Source organism: Pogona vitticeps, chromosome 1 (genome assembly GCF_051106095.1).
Source record: "Pogona vitticeps strain Pit_001003342236 chromosome 1, PviZW2.1, whole genome shotgun sequence".
NCBI lineage: Eukaryota > Metazoa > Chordata > Lepidosauria > Squamata > Agamidae > Pogona > Pogona vitticeps.
In genome coordinates this window covers 120,054,831-120,077,579 of record NC_135783.1, presented here as the reverse complement: position 1 = coordinate 120,077,579, position 22,749 = coordinate 120,054,831, and the positions used below count along the sequence as shown (strand labels likewise).

At 40.3% G+C, this 22,749-nt stretch overlaps 1 protein-coding gene and 1 long non-coding RNA gene across 2 annotated transcripts in view; one reads left to right on the top strand and one right to left on the bottom strand.

Moving 5' to 3' along the window:
- Positions 1-182: 182 nt before the first annotated feature.
- Positions 183-4,105, top strand: LOC144586991 (uncharacterized). The gene is made up of 2 exons (XR_013542108.1): positions 183-314; positions 3,961-4,105. It is a non-coding gene; the product is annotated as an uncharacterized LOC144586991 (long non-coding RNA).
- Positions 4,106-6,172: 2,067 nt separating this feature from the next.
- LOC144586981 (uncharacterized) overlaps positions 6,173-22,749 on the bottom strand; it is a 50,919-nt gene continuing 34,342 nt past the window's right edge. Inside the window, exons 3-7 of the mRNA XM_078386207.1 lie at positions 12,953-13,075; positions 11,645-11,758; positions 9,871-9,984; positions 8,147-8,260; positions 6,173-6,357 (exon numbers count right to left, since the gene is read on the bottom strand). Of these exons, the coding sequence (XP_078242333.1) occupies positions 6,347-6,357; positions 8,147-8,260; positions 9,871-9,984; positions 11,645-11,758; positions 12,953-13,075 (476 nt within the window). The 3' untranslated portion in view covers positions 6,173-6,346. The remainder of the gene's footprint in view (positions 6,358-8,146; positions 8,261-9,870; positions 9,985-11,644; positions 11,759-12,952; positions 13,076-22,749) is intronic.

Sequence of the window (22,749 nt, the reverse complement as noted above, 5' to 3'; positions counted from 1 at the left end):
GAGTTGTGTCAGGTTTTTTCAAGATAACCCAACTTGCTTTTTTCTAACTACAAAGAGCTGCGCCCTTGCACAGTGTCCTTGTGGTTGTATGAAATAGCACCATATAAAACACTACCACCCGTCTTCACCCCTGGAGGGGACCTGTGTCAGCTGTTTCGAAAGAGAAACAAGCACCAGAGCAATCAAAAGTGAAGGGTAAACATCTGATCTCTTCTCCTGCTGTGAGGCGGTCCGGTGTGAGTCAGCTTCGCAGGATGGCAGTTCAACAATATGTAACTCTCTGGACTATGCCTGTGAGGGGAATTTCCTCAGAGGTATGTTGCATGTGACATTACGGATGCTGTCACTTCTTGTCTCCCCTTCCTCTGTCAAGCCCTACATTTTCGACTACAGCTGTTTATTTTTTAGCAGTGTTTTTAACTAAGTATTCAGTGTTAATATGTAGCAAAAAGGATCACAGCTTCACTGGAGACATTGGAAAGATAGTCTGAACACAATTTCACATCTTCTTTGTATATATGCGCCAAACATGCACGCAAAGAAATATAGAAACACACCCTCTGTAGAGTGCATCAATAACACATTGTGTGCCTTATGTATGCAGCATTTCACTTCGCAAGAAATTAGCACAACTCCAGGAGGTGCTGGAGAAGTGAAATAAAGAGAACCTGCTGCCTTTCTGCCTATGAAGAACAAATAGATTAACTAAATTCCGCTGGATGGATGTGTGAAATTTCACAACTTAAGACAAACTCCTTTCTGCACGAAAGACTAAGCTGCATAAACCTGTCACAGAACAGAACTGTTGCCTTCCTTTAAAAGTGCTGTCATTATAACTTCCTTAGTGTGTGTGTGTTTGTGTGTGTTTCAGGTAGACGGGCATTTAAAGTCACATTCAGTTAGTATTTACTCTAGAGGCCAAGGTTAGGAGGTGGGTTGGAAGGAATATAAATCACTGTTGTACTCTTTAAAAATAGGTTTCAGCAGCAATTTTTTCACCCTTTCTCAAATGTTGTCAGTGTTTGCACTCCATCACTTTTGGTGCCACAGTATCTGTACCACACCATTACCCCCACCTTACCCCACCGTCTCCTGATCATGTCACTGCATTTCTAATAACAGAGCTAAAAAGTTTTTCAAGGTCATTTTGAATCCTCTCAGCATTTTCTAAAGTAAATCTAATGAAAATGGCTTCGTGGGAGATGTCTTTATTCCACTTTAAACACAAGCAAACAAACAACACTGGAAGATATAGGCTAATGCAACATGCAGTCGAGACTATACAACTGTCACAAGAGAAGGTCTTGATTTGTATAACAGGTGTCTACCAAAGATGGATTTCTCAGATACTCTAAAACAAATTATCATAATTATTTCTGTTTTGCAGCCATGTAAGAAACCTAGGGGGATGTGGTGGCGCTGCGGATTAAACCACAGAAGCCTCTGTGCTGCAAGGGCAGAAGACCACCAGTTGTAAGATCGAATCCACGTGACGGAGTGGGCTCCTGTCGCTTGTCCCAGCTCCTGCCAACCTAGCAGTTTGAAAGCACGTAAATGCAAGTAGATAAATAGGTACCACCACAGTGGGAAGGTAATGACGTTCTGTGTCTAGTCGCGCTGGCCACGTGACCACAGAAACTGTCTACAGACAAACGCTGGCTTTACAGCTAGGAGACGGGGATGAGCACCACCCCCTGGGGGATGAGCACCACCCCCTAGAGTTGGACACAACTGGACTAAATGTCAAGGGGAACCTTTACCTTTACCTAATAAACCTATGCCATAATTTCTAATCAAGTTCAACATAGCCTAATAGCACCAAATAATGGGCTTTCGGCAATGCATTACTAACATCACAGCTCAAGGATACTGGAGGAACATGTTCAAACTAGAATGTCCATTTTTTTTTTAGGCTAACGAAGATCCACTAGTACAATTAGTGTTTTTCCTTCTTTCCTTTTCCCACCCAAGCATCCTATCATGCCACTTGGAAATCCGTCCTGGAGAATTTCCCAGCCCTCTGAAGCAAAATCTAAGGATGTATGGAGGGCTCCAAGCGGGAGTGCTCCCTCTTCTGCTGGTGGAAGCAATTTTGCCAATGGAATAATAGCACTGAATCCAGGCCTTATTTTATAAACTCATCCGCCCAATCCCTAGAAATGTCCTTTTATTCTCTTGGTTGAGGCTGCAATCCTACAGACCATCAGCTGGCCTCAAATGAACCACAGGGTCCAGTGAAAGTGCTGCTCTATCTACAGAACAGCAGTTCTGCATCTAATGAAGTGCTGAAGGCTTTGACAGAAAGCTCCAGCATGGCAGACTTGCTACATGCCACTGATTCAAAGGTAGGTCAGGCCAACTGGGGAAAAGAATGGAACAGCAGAATCCAGAGTTTCCTCCTTCCCCCCAACAGGAGCCTTTCCTCCAACAAGGGGGCAAAACTAATGGTGTCAGGGGAATGCAGAAGCCTACCTACCCCAATTTCCACCTAAATTGGCACAACGTGGCAGGACTTCGGATTTGATAGTTCCCATATCAGAGATCCTTCCCTTGTTCCCTTAGGATGACTCTGCCCATGGTTTCTGATGCCTCTTTTTAGATGCTGCTTTTAAGCTTTTCATCAGTTGCATCAGCCAGGTGAACAGTTTCACCCATTGCTATACAAATCCCTGAAGGTAGAGGTGCTTAAAAGATGTTGCATACAGAAGCTTGAAGTAGTGTTGAATTACTGGAGGGGGTTATGCAGAAAGCTTATAGAATATATACTCTATAATTGCACTTTGTGTTTGTGCATATGTGTGTGTGTGTACATGTGTGTGCGTGTGTAACTCAGTGGCTTCAGATGGATACATGATGCTCTAGAATATCAGATGTGAATCTTAATGTGTCTCTCACATATTAAATTTTCAAAAGTTTATCCAGTAGCAAGAATTTTTTTTTGAGAAGGTTTCATTAAATATTTCATGAAAAGTGTGACTTTGCAATGTTTCATGACAGGTATTAAAAGATATTGTTTCCTTTTAGCCACCATTCCTGCTCCAAAGAACAAAAGCAAAAAGGCAACTATAAACAAAAGCCAGAAACGGGGCGGGAGAGAAGGAAGCACTAGCAACTTCAAAACATACCTAGAATAGTCACAAATCAATAACATTAATGAAGCCATGCAGTCATGCCAACTCAAAAGATGATACGTGTTCTTTGACATCATGCTAGAAAAACGAGTAATGGAATGCCATACCTGCATAAAGTTCTGAAAAGAACAGATGTGAGTTCATTATTTCCAAGAAATAAAACTTTCCAAAGTCAAATCATGATAGCCTGAAATTTCTTCATATTATATCTTTAGTAAAGAGCAACATAGACTTTGAAAATTTCTAGCATCCAGTAGGAAATGAGGAACATGAGGGACCCTAAAATTACTTCACATATCTTTCTGCATAAAACACTATTTCTTGTAAGAACCAGTTGGTATAATGGGGAATGATGGTGAGCACCTGTCACTTTTGGGCATGTTGCTCTCCATATGTAAGGGAAGTGACAACAGGGAGGGGATGGGCTAGGCACAATTCTCTCAGCTTGCTGTTGAGAAACAATAAGTAATGACTCAGTGGCACTTCTGTTAGAAACGGGCACCACTTTGAGCAGATGTGCAAAAATGCACTGGGGTATTTGTGTATTTCCAGAGTGACCTCAATGTGGATCACAAACTGCTGCAGGTCACTTCATTTTCCATCCAGCATTAGTCAAAGAGGCTCAACAATTTGAACTCAGGAGATCAGAAAGATTGAACTTCTAAAACCAAAAGAGAAAGCAATATCAGCTGAAACCCAACGCCCCAAAAGCTTAAGATCTCCATTGCACAATCCAATCACTGAGGCACTAGGGAGAGCTCAAACTGAGGTCAATGTATCAGTTCCTCAGCTTCTGTCATTAATTTTGCCTTTATCTCTTCTCTTCCAGCTTGGGAGAACTATTTTACAACAGCCAAAAAGAAGATAATCAAACAGATAATAAAAATCCTGTGAGCAGATTTTAGCATGTCTGTCCCGGTCCAATCAGGCCTCATTATCTCCAAACCTCAGCAGTACAACACAAGTGACATCATACTGAAGATCTACAGGAGTTTCTACAACTGCACAGATTTAACAGAATCATTCAGTGATGCTATGTCAGACCAGCCAACAGCCAGGGATAAAGTCTTTTAAATTGGGAACTATTGCTTTCATATTTCAGCAGAGTCCCAGATCTGACAGCGATTGGTCTTCTAATAGCTGTAACTCTCCTCTGAGCCACACTATAAAACATGTAACCTGTGATCACTGAAAATTCATTGTTCATTTGCTCCATTAGCTGTACTTTCTTCACTTGTCTCCTTTGTAAGGGTTTAAATCCTTTTACTTATAATCTGATTTGCACTTAACCACTACTGATAATAGTGCCTTACACTAAAAATCCCATTGTTACTGTAGTTTCCCCACCCCCACCCCGAGCTGTTCATGCTGACTTACCTTTTATTCTGTCCACAAAATGTTTAATGGTCAATTAGATTCCAGCTCGAATCTTAATTTTGTATATTTGTGAAAAGTGTCATTAGGGCTGCAAGAACCCTTACCTTTTCAATAAAGTACAGCTAAAATGTTGACTCAGTCTCGAGGCAGTTGAGATTAAAGAATAGTAATCTCTCTCTCTTCCTCCATGAAAGTATGTAAACAAGTATCATTTGAAATCACACAACTGCATAGCAGTTCTAAAATGTTAAATAATGATGAGCTAGTCTATAGCCAGCCATGAACATGCCACATACCACCATCTGCTTTCAGAAAACTGAATGGCTAATAAAATAGATAACAGTGTTATACAGATGATCAGCTGCTCCATATTTAGGAAATGTATACTTCCCAATTGTCACAGTCCAACTGTGCAGAATTCAGATGGTACATTAGTAATGTATTTAGTTTCATGCTTTCTCTATATTTCATGTTCATTTTAAACCCAGCTGAGGCATTGTGGTGATCTGGCCACATTGCCTCATGTGTAAAATAGCTTATGCAGGCAATTGATCAGAACCTCAACACTGATGGTCACTCTTTCCAGGTGAAGATCTCACTTATTTTGGCAGGTACGTCTCTGTTTCCTTCCTTGCACCTCTAGGATAAAGACACTCCCAAGGACTGAAGCATGTATACTTCGCATGCCTCTGTAGATCACTGGATTTGCAGAAACTGGGGCTACACTACATAAAGGGGTGTTTATGTCTCTAAGTCCCAGTAGAAACTAAAGGCTCTGTCTGCAGGGGTAGAGGATAATGAGGTGAGTGCTGACTCCTGGGGCCTATTATGTGTAAAGCCTACCTGCTGGGGGAAAACTGAACTGATCCTCTGGAAAATGAAAATGCCAGTTGTCAGGAAGGGAATATCTAGTGGTAAAAAAAAGGAATTCATTTGGAGCTTTGGGGAAAAGTAAGAATGGCCAGACAGAAAGCTGATGAATCTATGCTGCAGGAAACTGGAGACAGGAGGTATCAAAAATATTGCGAACAAAAGTAATACTGTACAAAGAAAGACTTGTACGATAAGGTAACTTGAGATAACTTTTAGATATTGCTGGAAAACAAGCAAATAATGAATTGGATGGGGCGAGGGGAATGAAGAGATTGAAACAAAGGTTAGTGGCTTGTATCAAGAGTGAGAAAAGCTAATTGTCCCTAAAGGAAGTACTTGGAAAACCTGCGTGGCTCAATTAGGTAGTCACTGGGTATGAAACAAGTAATAATCCCTTTTCTTCTTGTTCTCAAAATTAAAGGAGGTGACAGCTCTGCACTCTTTATGTATCGCTCTGTGCCTACTTTTTCCATCTCCTGATGAGAGCATAACATGTAGCCTTGAGGGTCAAAACATAAACATTCCTGTTGAGATTCTGTGGTGGACAAACATCCAGGGTCCATATTCAATATTTAGATACAGGGTGGAGACTACTGACAACTGAAAAAGTAACATTAACATTTACATCACAACATCAACCGTTATCTGACACACACACTCCTACTCTTTTGAAGAGGCCACTGCCCGAAGAAATGGTGTTGACTTGTTATGTTCTTGAACAGACAAAGGGCAACCCTGAAACTATGGGATTGTCCTCATATTCCAGAAAGTACAAAGAGCAACACTGGAGATAACTGAAGGCAAAGCTTTATTTAGCATCAACAAGAATAAATGTTCCATCTAACAATGAACTCATTCTCCGAAACTGGGTCCTTATCTAGTCAAAACAAGAGCATCCACACATAGGAAGGAGGTGTCAGCAGGGAAGCCAAAAGGGAGTGAGCGTGCTCATTGGCCATGTTTGACTATTGACAAACTGGAGAGAGGAATGGAATGGAATATCATTCGAAGGCATTGCTTGAATTCTGGTCAGGAGCACTCAACACTTTTGCTGTCGGGCCATTTTCTAGCATATGTAATACAAACCTTTGTAATATTGAGCTCAACAAGCTCAGAGGCTTGCCCAGCACCATCGGAGGACTGCCGGGGGACCTCTGAAAACGGAAATCACGGTTGCAGGGGACCCCCACCAGTACTCCGATGGTGCTTTTTCAGAGTTTTTTCAGTGTAGCTACCTAAAAGAAAAAGGAAAGAAAATGGCGTAATGTCTAGTAAGCATTTGCCGTGCCTGGATTAAAATGGTTGCTTGGTTGAGTGGATGGAAAAACATAGAGTCCAATGAAACTGGTCTGAGCCCACCTAGGGTCTCAGCAAATGGGTTGTCCAGGAGAGCTTTTGGCTTTCATTGGGACATCATCTACCAGTCTCCTTCTATTTTGGTACTTGCTTCCTTTGCTATAGCAGCTGGCCCCAAGTATTTCTTCCCAAACGACTGTCCCCAAAAATGTTGGACCAAACTTTAATGATTTGTACCAACCCGCTCTTGACTTGAGGCATCTTGAGCAACCCTGTAGCAGATCTGGAATCACACAAATTTCCCTGCACGACCCTGTTTGAACACTTTTCTCCAAAGCCAATGTATATCCCTAATATAAAAGTTTCCATAACTACCTAGAGAGGCCCACCATACGTTACATCAGTGGTTCCCAACCTTGGGACTGTCCCCAGATGCTCCTGGAGTACAACTCCCAGAAATCCTGGATAGCACAGCTAGTGCTGAAGGCTTCTGGGAGTTTTAGTTCAAGAACATCTGGGAACCCAAGGTTGGGAGCCATTGCTGTACATAATGGCATTGCTATATCATTGTTCTCTGCCTGTCTGTCTGCCTGTCTGCCTGCCTGTCTTTCTTTCTCTCTCCAGGTAAATATATTGAGGATGCTTAAACTTAAGTTTTTCACTCTTAATACCTCTTCTAGTTAATGTGAAAAAGTGGTTATTTATCCAAGTCCAACTAACATAAATTGGATCCAGTCCAGTTCATATATTTTGTTATTTGTTAACCACCTTAAAAATTAGTTCAAGCATGACTATAATTTTTTTTTCTTGGATCAATAACATTGCTCACATCAACACTAGTCCAGAGTAAATGAATAGTAACTGGAATAATTTCAAAAGATCAAATCTGTCTAATGATCAGAAGTTTTACTCTTTATATACATATCTTATAATAAGCAACAAAGGGGCTGAAGTACAGTAGTAAGTTGCAACAAGAGTAAACCTTTAAATCAATGGAGTTTTGATAGGTGTTGACTTACCAAATCCCCATTGATTCCATGGATCTACTCTAGCTGCAACTTACTGTTGAATTTCTCCCAGTGTAGTGATATACATCGATAAAGCAGAGAATGGATGATTCTGAATTTCACCTCTGAATGAATCAGGTTGAAAAGGGTATGTTTTGTTTTGTTTTGTTTTTTGTTCCTCTGCAAAGCCATGGGCTCCATAATTATTCTTTTACTCCTGGTACATTTGTTTGTGCCTCTTCTAATAAATAGCTAAAGCATTTCAGTAGATGAATAAACAAAGTTTCTTTCACATTAGTCACAGCCTATGAAATAATTGGCTGGTCACTTTTTGAAGCCCACTTTGAGAAAATAAAGGCCTAATAATCCTGCCTCAAAGAGTGAAATGAGTTCAGACAAGTGACAGAAATGCTTTCTAAAGTTAATTATGTTTACTCTCCCTTCTCCCTTGGTGTTCATTACCTTTAAATGGAGCCACACACTGGCAGTAGTAATTACCAGGCCGGTCAATGCAGGTGCCTCCATTATTGCAGGGAAAAGACGCACACTCATCTATATCAGTTTCACAGTGCGTACCTTTGAAAAGATAATTGAAGATGCCACAATTTAGTAAGATAAGCTGGTGCCAATTGAAAATTGTTAGCTCAAGATTTCAGATCCAGTTTATGATGGGACATTTGTCTAAATCAAGAAAAGAAGGATGTTGAATAAATTAATATTGGGAACTTTCCCACACTCTATCACAAGGAATATATTCCCTTATTGCTTTTCTTAGAGATTTGTGACTCCCTATACATGTCTGTAGACTACTTTTCCTTGTTCAGGGAATAAACTTTTTTTTAATGTATGTTAAGTGACTGAGGAAAACCTGGCTGTTTAGGCAAGCCTTCCCTCCAGCCACCGCTTGATTTACTTTTTTCTTCCATCTTGAGCACTGTCTATTGATGTGTTACTTTGTTTCTATATTTTAAATTGTTTATATTATATGTTGTTAGCCGCCCAGAGTAGTCAGTCGACTAGGTGGGTGGGATATAAATTCAATAAATGAATGAATGAATGAATGAATGAATGAGGAGAATGTAGGTGAAATTCAGTTTCTGACATTAATATACACATGGTCCTTATCTTCTTGATTTAGACAGATGTTCCATGATGGCATTTTTCTCTGCAGTCTTCCCCCCTCACCCCTCACCCCCACCTCCTCTGATATACAGAGTACTGATTGTACAACAGAGCTCATTCAGACACCAGCCCATTTTCTGAAAAGCACAATAGCCAAGCATCTGTTTCTGAACCACCAAATTGTCCTAAACACCCCAGTATTATCTGATTTCAGAAGCTGAACAAGGTCAAGCCTGGTTAGTATATGGATGGGAAACATAAAAAAATACTGGAAATAACCAGGTAGGGCTAGTAAAGGAACCAGAGTTGATAATACTGGGCTTGGCGGACAGTGGCTTGATTCAGCTTCCTAATGGATCATTTAATCAAGGGACGTGGTGGCTCTGTGGGTTAAACCACAGAAGCCTCTGTGCTGCAAGGTCGAAAGACCAGCAGTCATAAGATCAAATCCACACAACGGAGTGAGCTCCTGTCGCTTGTCCCAGCTCCTGCCAACCTAACAGTTCGAACGCATGTAAAAATGCAAGTACTGTACATAAATACAGTGGAAAGGTAATGGTGTTCCGTATCTAGTCGTGCTGGTTACGTGAAACTGTCTTTGGACAAATGCTGGCTCTACGCCTTGGAAACGGGGATGAGCACCACCCCCTAGAGTTGGACACAATTGGACTAAATGTCAAGGGAAAACTTTAACTTTATCTTTTAGAAAACTTTAGGGAAAAGGTCAATAGAGAGCAATAGAGAAGGCATCAAATATTTCCACAAAAAGGAATTATACTGAGAATATACAACTATTTAATATTTAATTGAGTTTTCCCAGAGATGAGAAAGGAAGATTCATAGCAATGGCCCCCTTTTCATGCAAAAATGGAACTTGCAGAACTAAATGGATTGTGAGACAACAACAAACAAAGTTTGTTGAGAATGGAAATGAAACATTGTGTCAGGGCAGATAAAAAGAAAGAAGGAAAGAAATGGCAGGATATTTGTCCATATTGTTTTAAGGAATGTCTCAGAGGCTCACTCTTCCACAGAAAAAGGGAATTGTTACCGATGCTACTCACCTGTGAAGCCAGATAGGCACACACAGTTATATCCATTGACAAGGTCTGTACAGGTGGCGTTATGGAGACACGGGTCTGAGTGACATTCATTGATATTGATTTCACAAAGAGTGCCTGTAAAGTGGTGGGAGAAGAAAGAAGGGAATATTTTGTGAGATCTAGACATTTGAGCATAGCTATGATGATATTTTGCATTTTTATGTAAAACAGCTCTTTTCTGAATGTGTTCTGTCAGTAACATTATTGTACTTTCAGCTTGTCACTCTGTAATATCCACACAATGCTTTATTATTTGTGTTCTTATACTTGTTTTCTGAGAAATCACAATGAAAAAAGAAAGGCAAAATAAAACGTCTTCACTGACACTGAATTGATTCTCAAGATTTAAGGCAGGCAATTTCCTTATCAATTTGTATCAATAAGAAGAGTCGAGAAAAGAAATGACATTGAAATATAACAGACTACATTTGCCATGACAAGAAGGGAAATCTTCCTTCTGTTCTTGATAAGGCACTAAGTGAACTCTCACCAAAATTTTAAAAAAGGAAAATCAAATAGAAGAATGCATTGCATTAGTAAAATCAAGTGAAATGTCACAGGTAGGAGGCTGTAGAGAGGGATGCATAACCTGTCTTGTCTTGTCTTGTATATGAGGATAAGGAGTATGCCATTTTTTAAAACTCCAACTCCCAGAATTGTCCAAGAATTCAGCAGACAGGATTCTGGAAGTTCCAGTCCATAGACCTACAGACTCCTATAGACACCTACATTTTGCAAATCTCCACAAAAGTCTTGCTATTGAAGCTGTGTGGCTGTCTCAGGCCCTCCTTCCTGTTGCAAATATACAAAAAACGAAGCTGCTACAGAGATTCTTAAGAGTAATACTAAATCTTTGGAAGGCACCCTCTATAGAACCTAAAGGGTAGTAGGACAATAACCCCCAGGAAACACCATAGCAGCTTCCTTCTTTGTAAATTTGCAACATGCAGGAAGATCTGAGACAGCTTGGAGGGCAACATGTCTGAAATGCCTGATGACCATATTATGGTAAACCTCGATAATGAGTCTATGACAGGGCGATTAAAATACTGGGAAGTTGACGGACATAGCTTAAAGGATTGCAGAGATTGATTGGTTACATGTTGTATAGTTCTATCATATAGGAAGGCCAAAACTCAAATTGAAAATTTATTATTCTTATTGTTGTGTCAATACCATAGTACTTGGCAAACGTCTTTTATTATAATGTGCCTGAAATGGGCAGGGCGAAGCTGTTCTTTCATTCAGAAAATTATTCTAAAAGTACTGAGCCAAACTGTCTCAAATTTGGCAAAAAGCAAGCCCAGACTGACTAGTAATGGCCTGATAATTCCGGTCCTGAACCAAAACTGGGTTTAAAAAATTATAAATATTTTGTTTGTACTACCATCTTTTAAGCAAGGACTGGTGGAACTCTGTTCAACTTCACTGTGAAATGTGATCAGGCTCTGTTCGATCACAGTTAGCGGACCATAGCTATTTTTAAGACGCAAACAGATGAAATGTTTCTACAGCTCTTGCTTGGAGTGAAGTTAACAACATGATCCTACAAACACTTGTCAGGAGTGATTTAACCCAGTGAGACTTATATATTAATTCGTATAAATGTCAGTTCACTTGTCTGCACATCTCCGTACCTTTCAATGGTATTTTAAAGACTAATCATGGGAAGATACTCTCTGAAATCAAAGTACACATGGTGATGGGTGGGGCATGCGTTTGGTTTGTCTGTTACCTTGAAATCCATTGGAACACAAGCAGTTGAAAGCATTAAGCTGGTCAACACAAGTGGCTCCATTGTGGCATGGGGCACTCAGGCACTCATCTACTTCTGTGTCACAATTATGACCTGGAAATAAGTGAAGAATTCAGTCAGAAGGAAATATAGTATCGGACATCACAACAGGGAACAACTGAATCATAATATGAACGCACATGCAGTTTGCCTAATACAAGTCTTTAATTTACATGCAGGGGATTCTGTCTTTTGTGATGGTGGTACATTTAAATGACTGCAGTAATAATAATAACTCACGAAAAGCACATCTACTGTATATACAGAGCTGTCAGCTCTGGAATAACCTCCCATCAGTGATTCGCCTGGCTCCCTTGCTGGGTGTTTTTAAGAGCCAATTAAAAACTTGGTTCTTTAGGCAGGCCTTCCCTCCTGTCAATACTTGATTTTATTTTTATTATCATTTTCTGTTTTCCCATTTTGAGCACTACCTAACATTACTAATCACTATTGTTTTGAATTGTTTTTAACTGTTTTAGCTTACAATATTTAATGGAACCTGCCTGGAGTAGACTTTGTCTAAAAGGGTGGGATAAAAATCTAAACAAACAAACAAACAAACAAACAAATGTCCTAGTTCATGTTCTTTTCAGTATCTTTTTCTAACTACAACTCATGGGAAATTAGGCAAAGTAAAACACTGGGGGACAGATACACCCCTCCAAAAACTGTTCCTACAGCCCCCTCTGACCATCTTTTTCCTGTCTTCCAGTAGTGTTACGGTGATATAGGCAGTCAGGCATCATGTTTAGGGAACAAGGGAAACCCAACCCTGTGATTTGCCCCCAAGTGTTCCTATTTTTTAATATTGTGGTATAAAGAAACCTAGTGCTGAGTCACTGCATTGTTACATTGATGCAGTGTATTGCTAGATCCCCTCTACACAAAATAATTTTTTTTAAAAAATTGCTAAAAATAGAGTCAATCCTGATGAAATACAGACCACTACATATGCATCTGTGTTTCTGTGTATGCTACCAATAACTTTGGAAAGCTGCTGCCTTTTCCCTAATGCTGTACAAACCTTGAAAAAAAAATCAAGTGGCTTAACAGGAAACCATAAAAGGATTGGCAGATGGAGGACCATGTAACGGAAGGGAGGAGGAGGGGCTGTGGGCTGAAATGAAGATCACACTGTATCTGGGTGTGGTCACTGGCTCCATATCAATTGGCGGCCCCTGTGTGATCATTCATTGTGAATTGAATCAGAAGATATATATGAATGAATTGATTTAAAGTGAAGCCTACCTATAAAACCAGGTGCACAAAAACAATGATACCCATCCAATTCATCCTGACAGAGGCTGAGAAGTCCACAAGGCTGTGATAGGCAGCCACTAATGTTTGTTTCACAGAATTCACCAGTAAAACCTGTTGAATAAAAAACAGAGCGTTAGGTAGAAACAAAGTATTCTTGTTCAATAATCTAAAAAGGGAATTGTACATGAGCCGCTGTCAATATTATTCCAGCAAATGTTCAGATGCAACCTTTCCATGACATTTTTAAAATGAAACATTTGCCCCCAAATAAATGACAAGATAATTTATAGAACATTTCTGGTTTCTTTCTCATATTATTAACAAACCATCAAACTAGACATCAGAGGGAATGAATATTCCCTGTGATTATTTCATTTTAACTCCTATGCACAATATGATTTCAGTGATACATACCTTAGCTATTGGACTTTCAAATTAAGTTCACGTTAATCCTCCAGTGACCAAATATAAAACAAAGTGTGTGAAATGTAAGAAATGGAGGTGAAGAAATTAGCATGCTCCTGCAATCTGGTATCTTTCATGACTTGAGGGTGCACAATCTCTGCTCTTAATGTGTGCTAAGGGCATTGTATAGTTTTACCTTAGACACCCTTGACATTTAAGTTGACAGGGTACTTTACATAAATTTAAGGGAGAATGAGAGGAATCACACTGTGAAACATATCTACAGTCCAGAAGGGGTGGGTGGGTATATGCCTCAGAAGCTACAGTCCAGACAAAGTTTTCCTGTATCAATGGTCTCTAGCTTGAACTTCTTTATGTGTGTCCATAGAGGGAGGCAGGACCAGGTAAAAGCAGCCAAATGCACCATAGGTCCCATCTCTACACTATGAGTGGTGTAGAGATGGGATCTAGGAGTATAAAAGCCCATGCCATTGAACATTCTTTGCAGCTCGCTTGGAACCTTTGTCCACCTATCTATTAGAGTAGACTGGACCACCTGCTTTGAGGAAAAGTAAACACTTTTACATGCTACCTGATTTGCACTGGATTGGTACTTTATAATGATATACAAATGAGGCAAAAATGAGAAGCTGGAATGGGGGGTGTCAGTGAGATGATTAAATGGGGTGCTCAAATGAAGGATGGTGTAGGGTAGAGATAAACATGCACTCCTCAGTGACAACTCTGAGGTAATTTTTTGCTGAGCATGAATTCCTTGGAGTTCTCCTTTTTTATAGTGAGACCAGCTGGTGAGGAAAGGGATTACTTCTGAGACTAACCCATACTTAAAGCCTGCATGTAAAGTTCTGGATCCTGGGGGCGTGAGTCAGAAAGGAATCCTATCTCTAGCTGTCCAGCTGAGTATAATCTGGAGACATTCAGCTTGTGTTGGTGGCAGTGGTAGAGTACCTCAAAGCCTTGCAATGGGATATTCTCAGCATAACTTCTGCTTTGTTGCATTCCCACCCGGATGTTTCACTTGCACTGCGGATGCGACTGTAAACAGTTCAAGTAAAATCCAACCGACAGGTGTGTCTCATCATTTTCTTCTGGGTTGGTAGGCAATTAGAGGTAACTTCCTGCCTCTCAAATGAGCCCATTGGCCATAAGACCAGCATTATTATTATTTTAGAATGTTTGGAGACAAGCTAAGTTTTCTGGAGCTCTGTAATAATGTTTCAGCAGTGCTGATTTTTTAAAATTTATTTGTTTGGAACGAACTGTTCTGTTCAGGTAGACAGATAGCTTGTGAAAGCTATGACTGACAAAGCTACCCAATCAATGATCCTCAACTGCTTGTAAAGGACTAGAAGAGCAAGCGACTGCAGAGAAAGAAATACACACAGTCTTCCCTAGTCTCCAAAATGATGTGCTACTCCTGACAAGTCGGCAAAGCCTTGTGAAGGTTTGAAATGTGCATTTGTTAAAAATATGAATGCTTTTAAAACTGATTTGCAACATTTGAGGTAAATATTTTTTTTCCAAAACCATTGACATATTTAGCTACTTCGGCGCATCATTAAAAAAGGAGAAAAAAATTGTATGACAGATACAAAAGGTACGCAATTTCCCAAGTTCCAGAAAATCTGGATGCTGTCACTGCTGTTGGCAGCGGAGTTTATTAGCGTTTCAGCTTTTGTGAAGAATCTTATTTACAGGGCAATTGTTTGACGAAGGAAATGTTGATGCCAGCAGAACTAGAAATGGGTAAGCTCCGGAAATAAGTGTCTGTTACAATTCCAAGAACATAAAGAACAACCCACTGATTTTATACTTGCTCTTGAATGACATTTCTGTTCTTTGATTCATTTTTGTAAACAACAAAATCAACACACACAACTGGCTTTAGATTTTAAAATGAAAGTGAAAAGTTGTGATCAGTTTGTCAGCAGAGTCTATTAGAGGCGCCCAGTTCCATTAAATTCTAAGAAACTTATTTCCAAGAAGTTTTCTGCAGCAAGATATGATTTATTTCTCATCTCTGTGTTCCTGTCTATGTTTATGTCCATGGCTGTGTTTGTACATCCATCTGTATGTCGGTAGGCATATGTGGCCTTTAACCAAACATTTTCAATATGCTACTTAACCTGGTTTCTAAGCACTTTAGTAACCACTCAACACCGGCAAAATTTGAATTTTAAGGGAAAAGCGTATTTTTGCTATACCTTGCAGGGTATAGGAAGCACATCTTGAGAAAACAAAATTTGCTGTCCCACAGCACATAAAGCTCTCTCTGGTCAGTTTACAATTAAATTATGAGGTTACATATTTCCCCACCCCCCCCAGCAAACTGGGTACTAAGTTCACTGACCTTGGAAGGATGGAAGGTTGAGTCAACCACAAGCAAAAGCAAAGCGTGCTGTTTATATACTGCCCCATAGCACTTCAAGCACTCTCTGGATGGTTTACAAGTTAATTATGCAGGCTACACACTGACCCCCCCCCCCAGCAAGCTGGATACTCATTTTACCGACCTCGGAAGGATAGAAGGCTGAGTCAACCTTGAGTTGACAACCTGGGATTGAACCCCGGGTCGTGAGCACAGTTTTGGCTGCAGTACTGCGGTTTAACCACTGCGACACGAGGCTCATTACCCAGTTCCCCTCTTTAAGCCATACCTAGTGTAGTAGAGGGTAACTGTCTATGGCCACTTCCTCCTAGGTCCTCACCATTCCAAGCTGGAGACAGCGTGCAAGCCATGAGTCATCCATATCCCATAGCTGAGTACCACAGTCCTATAATTGTACATATCTTTATTGTATTTTAAATGCTGTAAGCCGCCCAGAGACCTTTGGGTAGTGTGGGTGGCATATCAATCAATCAATCAATCAATCAATCAATCAATTAATTAAATAAGTAATAATAATAATAATAATAATAATAATAATAATAATAATAATAATAATAATAATAATAATAATAATAATAATAATAATAATAATAATAATAATAATAATAATTGCTGTCATTAGTATTCCTCTCTCTCTGAGCCATCCCCAGTTAGCATCCTCTCCAACCTATAGCATCCTCTCCTAACCAGGTAGGAAACAGCATTTCTCTAGCAGCGGCATACCCTCTGTGGTTGATATAATGCAAAACACTAACAAGTGAAAAATGCTTTATTAGCAATACAGTCTAGCTACAAAATTGAGAGAAAGCCAGAGTGGTAGAGTGGATAGAGTGCTGGACAAAGACTTGGGAGACCTGGATTCAAGTCCATGCCCAGTCATGGAAACCCTGGGTACTGGCAATGGCAAAATGATGCTTTTAATACTTCGTCTGACTTGAAAACCTTATTTGGGCCATCGTAAGTCAGATGGAACTTGATGGCCCAGAACAACAACAACAAAGAATGCAGGGGGGAGAGAGAGAAAGAGAAAGAGAGAGAGAAAACTACTGTGGTGTGGGAGGAAATGAGACTGTATGACCAGTTCAAACCACGATTAAGAGAAAGATTCCTGCTAGATAGAAACAAACATTGAATCTTCAGTGAAGAGCATCACAAAGCCCTGTGGGAATTCATCATATCCTCTATGGCATATGCACCAGATACTGTTTCACTAGAGGCTCAACCACAATAAAGGCTTTTGTCAGAAGCACAAGATTTTGATATGTATTCATCCAGAGTTTCTTCCCTCCTTTTCCTTTTTACTGACTTCCTTAAAGCTCAGAAAATAAAGCTTTCACAGGCATTGTGAACACCTTGGTGTTTCATTGGGCTAAGCAGTAGTTTAAACAAGTCTCTTTGAGGAACTACTGGAAGGAAGGGTTCAGCAGCATTTTGATTTTTTGGGAAATTTCTCAGGAACCTTTTTGACAGGTCTGGTGTATTTGAAGAATTCTCAAGGGGGTATTCTGAAATGTCAACAGAAGCCTCCCTAGAAGACTGCTTGTACATTCTTGATAAATGGCTCCCATTGATTGCACTGTCTGTCATGTACAACCCTTACTTTTAAGGAAAAAAATTCCTTATTGTATCTTTAGTACTTTAGTAACCCAGAAGATAACAAACTGTTTGCTGCCATCACAATTTCTAGCAAGGAAGGAGAGAAGAAACAGCATGTTGGAACCTAGTGCGAGTTGGCAGGAGAGTGAAACTGTTGAAGTCACACAGGCATCAAGAGACACGATTCTGTGGAGATGACTGACATTTTGAAACATCCTGCAAGGACAGAGCTCACGCCCAGTAGCAAAGTTAAAATTCCTTAGTCAGAATTTTTAGCAATAAAGGAATAAACAAAAAGGGGGTAGCAACCAGAGCATGCCAGGTGCCAAGCAATCAAGTACTAGATGGTCCACTTCCAGACTAAAAATCATTTTCCTCTGAAGTAACAAAACATGCGTTTAACTTCTGTTTCAAAAACTGTCATAGATGTGGAGAATGTTCCCAAATATACTAGTTCTCATATGCTCTGCCCCCAAGTTCATGACATATTTGTATTCTATTAAACAGTGGCAACAACATTCCCATGAAGTGGAAGCAAATAACTATGATCAAAGGGGCTACCCTGAGTGAGCGACTTGTCCTCTCAAACCCCATACAACAATCATTCTTCCACATTGAGTACACATGCTAAATCCCAAAAAAGGAATATTTCAGTATGCTTTAGTAAACTAAGTTGACTATGAGAACAAAGAAAAGGATACTCCAGAATAAGTAAACAGTGAGGCATGCCTTTTTCTTCTTTGTAAAATGGCTGGTTGCAAGGTACTGTGCAGTATGCTCTATCTAAGCCCTCCCTAGCACCCCAGTGCTTAAAGTGTCCAGGGGAGATCTTGAGCTTTATTATGGGGGTTCACCTTTCACCCTCCTTCTCCTTTGGCACCGGCAGCTCAATCTATTGCCTCACTTTTGATTTCCACTTGTTTTTGTTCAAATCACTGGTGCTAGCATGCAGGAAGGATACCTTGCTGTCTGATGCTGCCCAAGTAGACATGTTCAGGACAAGGACATAAATCACAGTCTAGCCCAGCTTCTTCTCCAGCATAAGCAGAGAGTGTGCAATGGCTCCCAAGCTAAGTATGCACACTTCTCTATCCTTACCCACCAAAAGGGTCCACTTGGGAGAGCACCCCAGTTTGCAGCACACCCTCACACTACCACTTGGATCTGTCCTCATGCTTGAAAAAAAATGCTCCCAACCAAGTTGTGACAAATAGCTAAAGATTGCAACCACAAGTTTGTATCCAATACCAACCACACTTTACAGTCTTTGCTGACTACTTAAAAATGTAGACTCTGAGGGGGGGTGTTGCATGGGAGAAGCTCTGAAATCAAAGTGAACCCTGAGCAGCCAGCAAGAATTTTAAAGCCTCTCAGGTGAGCCAGATTTGAAACACTTCTGGTCCGTCTGGCAAAACAACTCCCATCCCCATTGGCCATTGAATTCTGAGGGTGGGAGGCCTTTCTGCTAGTACAAGGGGCCCTGGGAAGGATCCCCAACATAACAACCCACTGAATTCTCCAGCCCCAAAGTTGCCACAAAAATGTGGTCCAGGTGAGCCTGGGACCAGCATTCTTCCAAAAACATGGTACATTTGAAGCAAACAAATGCTTGTATTACATATCGTTATGTAGAAGTACAGTTCATTTGGAAAAACTCAGACTTTATGACATGCCTATCTACATGTTGTATGGTTTGACTCATTTTTAAAATAATAACACAATGAAAAATTTCATTAAAATGACTAAAAGTTTCATTAAAATTATTTTAAAAGGAAGAATGTATCAAAAGGGGGTAATGTTAATTTAAAATTATGCACCTTTGAATGTGAGCTACAGACTTTCTTAGAGCCAAGGATCATAATTTTAAATTAACATTGACACCTTTTGAGATATTCCTCCTTTTGCATTCCACAGGTAAAAGGAGCTGCTATTGTCAACATACCCTAAGGATCTGTGCTATTGCTGTTTGTTGGGAGTTGTAAAGAAATTAGTGTTTCTTCCCTTTTTAATATTTCAAGCAAAAGGATGCAGTTAGCCTGATTTACTGAAGACTTAAAAGCAGTTGTCATTTAAGGAGAGTTTGCTCAGTAACAGGAACATAGAGAAACTCATCTAGCTGTAATTAAAAACAGAGGGAGCCTGCTCTGTTTCATTAAGGGGTAAGTCCACATTTGTGGGAACAGGGACACAGTTATTATATCATACATTTGAATTATGCTGCTGAACAGAAGATAACAAAAGATACACTGTTTTTTCTTGATAGTCTCCACTATAAATGGCTACCTAAATATCTGTTTAACCCAAAGGTATTTATTTCCTTGTAGTATGTCCAGTCATTTCAGTGTCACTTATTATCTGATCTAGGAGTACAGGCTTCGGCACTGCGTTGCACCTCCTATATTTGAGGCCCTACAGCCTAATGCTAGCTATCAGTTCTTATCTTGTCAGAAGGAATCTAAAATTATATTCATAGCTACTTTTTGAAAAGGTCACCATGAACTGCTTTTAGAAGGTGATCGTATGCATCCCATTGTCTTACTTTAAAATGAGTTAATTTGTCGCCCTGTTCTCACATTTCTGCTTTTGGCGATACTTCATTCACAGTCATTAATTCAGGGTATAACTGGATGTGGCTGTTATGTTACTCCACAGACGTGTAAGGAGAGCTTTGTTTTTATCCTATCAGAGCAATCAGGTATCAGACCAGTACAACAGGGCTAGGCACAGGAAGTATGCTTGCTAAGTCCTTTGCACTTGTGGATTTAGGCTTTTTGACAGATACGGCAGCTTGACTCAAAATTTTATGCCTCTGTGAAGTTTCTTACTTCTAGCCAAGGCTGAGATGAAGACCTCTTCCTGTTTCACAGTCTCTGTAATTTGGGTAGAATGTCCATTGCATTCTTCTCCTTTGGGGGGGGGGGGAAATACACACATGCCAAGCCAAAGAAGGAATGGCTGATAGCTGAGAAAGATGCCAAAAATTAAAGTGCTTCAAATTCTTAAAATAAAGCAGCAGTTGTCCTAGTTTTGGCAATGCCCAGAATTCATCTAATTGCACCAATTGTCCTATGTTTGCAAAACTATTATACAACTGGGGGGCAAAACTGTGGGTAGTGTCTTTCATCTGTGAGGGAACTCTACCAAGAGTGAGAGGAAATTCCTTGCCATCCTCAGTAGCGAAGAACATGTTGCTGTTTATTGTCCCTGACTGAGACGACAAGAGAAATGAGGATTTACTTCCCTACACAGGACATAAAAGCCAACAGGATCTGAGGAAAGTCCACATCACAGGAGACCTAGTTCTGCTACCCTAGATCCTTCAGCTCATTGTATCTAGGCAGAGGGTCTGTGCCGTTTTCATCTCTTCTATCCAGTTTGATGCAGTCACAAATACATTCATCCTGGCAATTTGATTCTATTGAAAAATGACATTAGATTTGCAGAGTTCTAACTAGCCAAAATGGTTGAGGGTCCACTGAACTGACACTAGCCAGCTGGAGATGTGCTGAAACCAAACCCTCACAGTTTAAGAATGCTGGAAAATAATTAGGATGACCATCATTTTGCCATAACAACACGCCAGCATTGTGTCTCTGTCTCTGGGCTGGAGAAGGTCTGCATAAAGCATAACATAGTTCCTTCTTTGCTCTGTCCTCTTTTTGCCTCTTTTGCTGGGTTAGCCAACAGAGTCATCCTGCAGGCAGATCCCTCTGCGGGTTGATCTTGGAGATCTGTCATTAAGATGCTATGCCAGAAAAAGAGCATTTTTGATGGTGTAAGGAGATTTCTACTGACTGAAGAGGCTTCTGACTATTTTTATCTATCATTAGCTTTTAATGAGGACTGCAACACAACACTGTCTGAATACACACTGGGAATGGGCCATGCATGATCTCCTCTCATTGTGTTCTGAGTGCTATCCTGTGGATTTCTCCCTCCCCATCACCAACACCCCCTGAAACCAATAAGAATCAGAAAGATAGAAAACATCATTGCCAGCAGGTGGGTAGTGAACAGCTGGCTTTAGCTTTCAGGCTGGGGGCATTTCCTAGCTAAAAGATATCATAGAAATGGTTTAGCCATTTGGCCAGGAACAAAAAATAAAAACATAATAGCTGAGTTTCTTTTTCTTATGCTTTAGATGAAAAGCATAAGATCTCAGTCTGTCTCAAATATATTTTGTACTACAGTCAATCAGCCAGCGTATGATTGTGCCGGTGATGAAAGTCCCTTTCAGCAATTATGTGGTGCTGCAGTAAATAAAGGTTTAATGCACACTGAGAACACCAAGAAAGCGACTAGAGTTAACAATCTCTCTCCAACCCTAATTCAATTCATTTATTATTTCTCTGTTCCTCTTAGCCCCGGCTACATATGGCAGTTCATTCAGACCAGAATTCTAAAAAAATGGGGAGATGCTAGATGCAACTGTCAAGCACAAATTCCACTATGTATTGAATGATTTCACTCCATTTGGTCATGTGGACTTGGCCATTAGAACAGAACAAAAATAAAATCAAATTGAGACCAGAATGACGAGTGTTCCAAAGTAATGACTACACGTCCCAATATTTCTAAATGTAGTTTTGGGCACTAGATCAAAGATGCTAGTAAATTCTGGCCCAAATCCTCCTGCTTACTTAGGCTGGCATAACACAACGATGGAAACCTTCAGAAGTGAATGGCCGTAAGTTAAGAAATCAGCATAGATATTATCAGTAGCATACTGAGCTGTGACATGCAACTCAGAATGTTTAGAATGATTTCTAAACTTGGGGTAATTTGCCTCCAGAAGTTATGCCATTTCCATAGCCATGCAAGAGCATTTGCCAGCCTGTTAAACTGTAGGAAGTTGGTCCCTACTGTTTTTAGTTTTTGTACTGCTGTGCTGTGATGAGTTGTAACCATGCAGCACCTGCTGTTTCCCTTGTGGCATTTTGTGAATGGAGTATGACCAATGGATTAGATAAAAGAATTTTGAGTTTGAATTTGATTATAGAACGGTGAGGAGAATATTTGCTCCCTCAGATGCTTTGACTCTAACACCTACCAAGCCCATCCAGCATGGCCATTTGCCTTTAATACTGGGAGCTGAAGACCAAACCATCTATCTTAAGGGCCAAAAGGGCCCTTCTCTGTTACACAGGAATGATGACGACAGTGCAGTAGCCAGATATTTAGCCTTGACAGAATCAGAGGTTGGGGAAAACTAACTTTCGGAGTTACGATTCCAAGTCAGATGCTGGATGGATAGAAGGCTATGACTTCCACAAGTCATAGTCTGTAACATACAGCCCTGCTCTCACCTGTCCGTCACAGCTGGGCAGTGGAACATCAGCCAATGAGGGGACGGAGGGTGGTGCAGAAGGGGGAG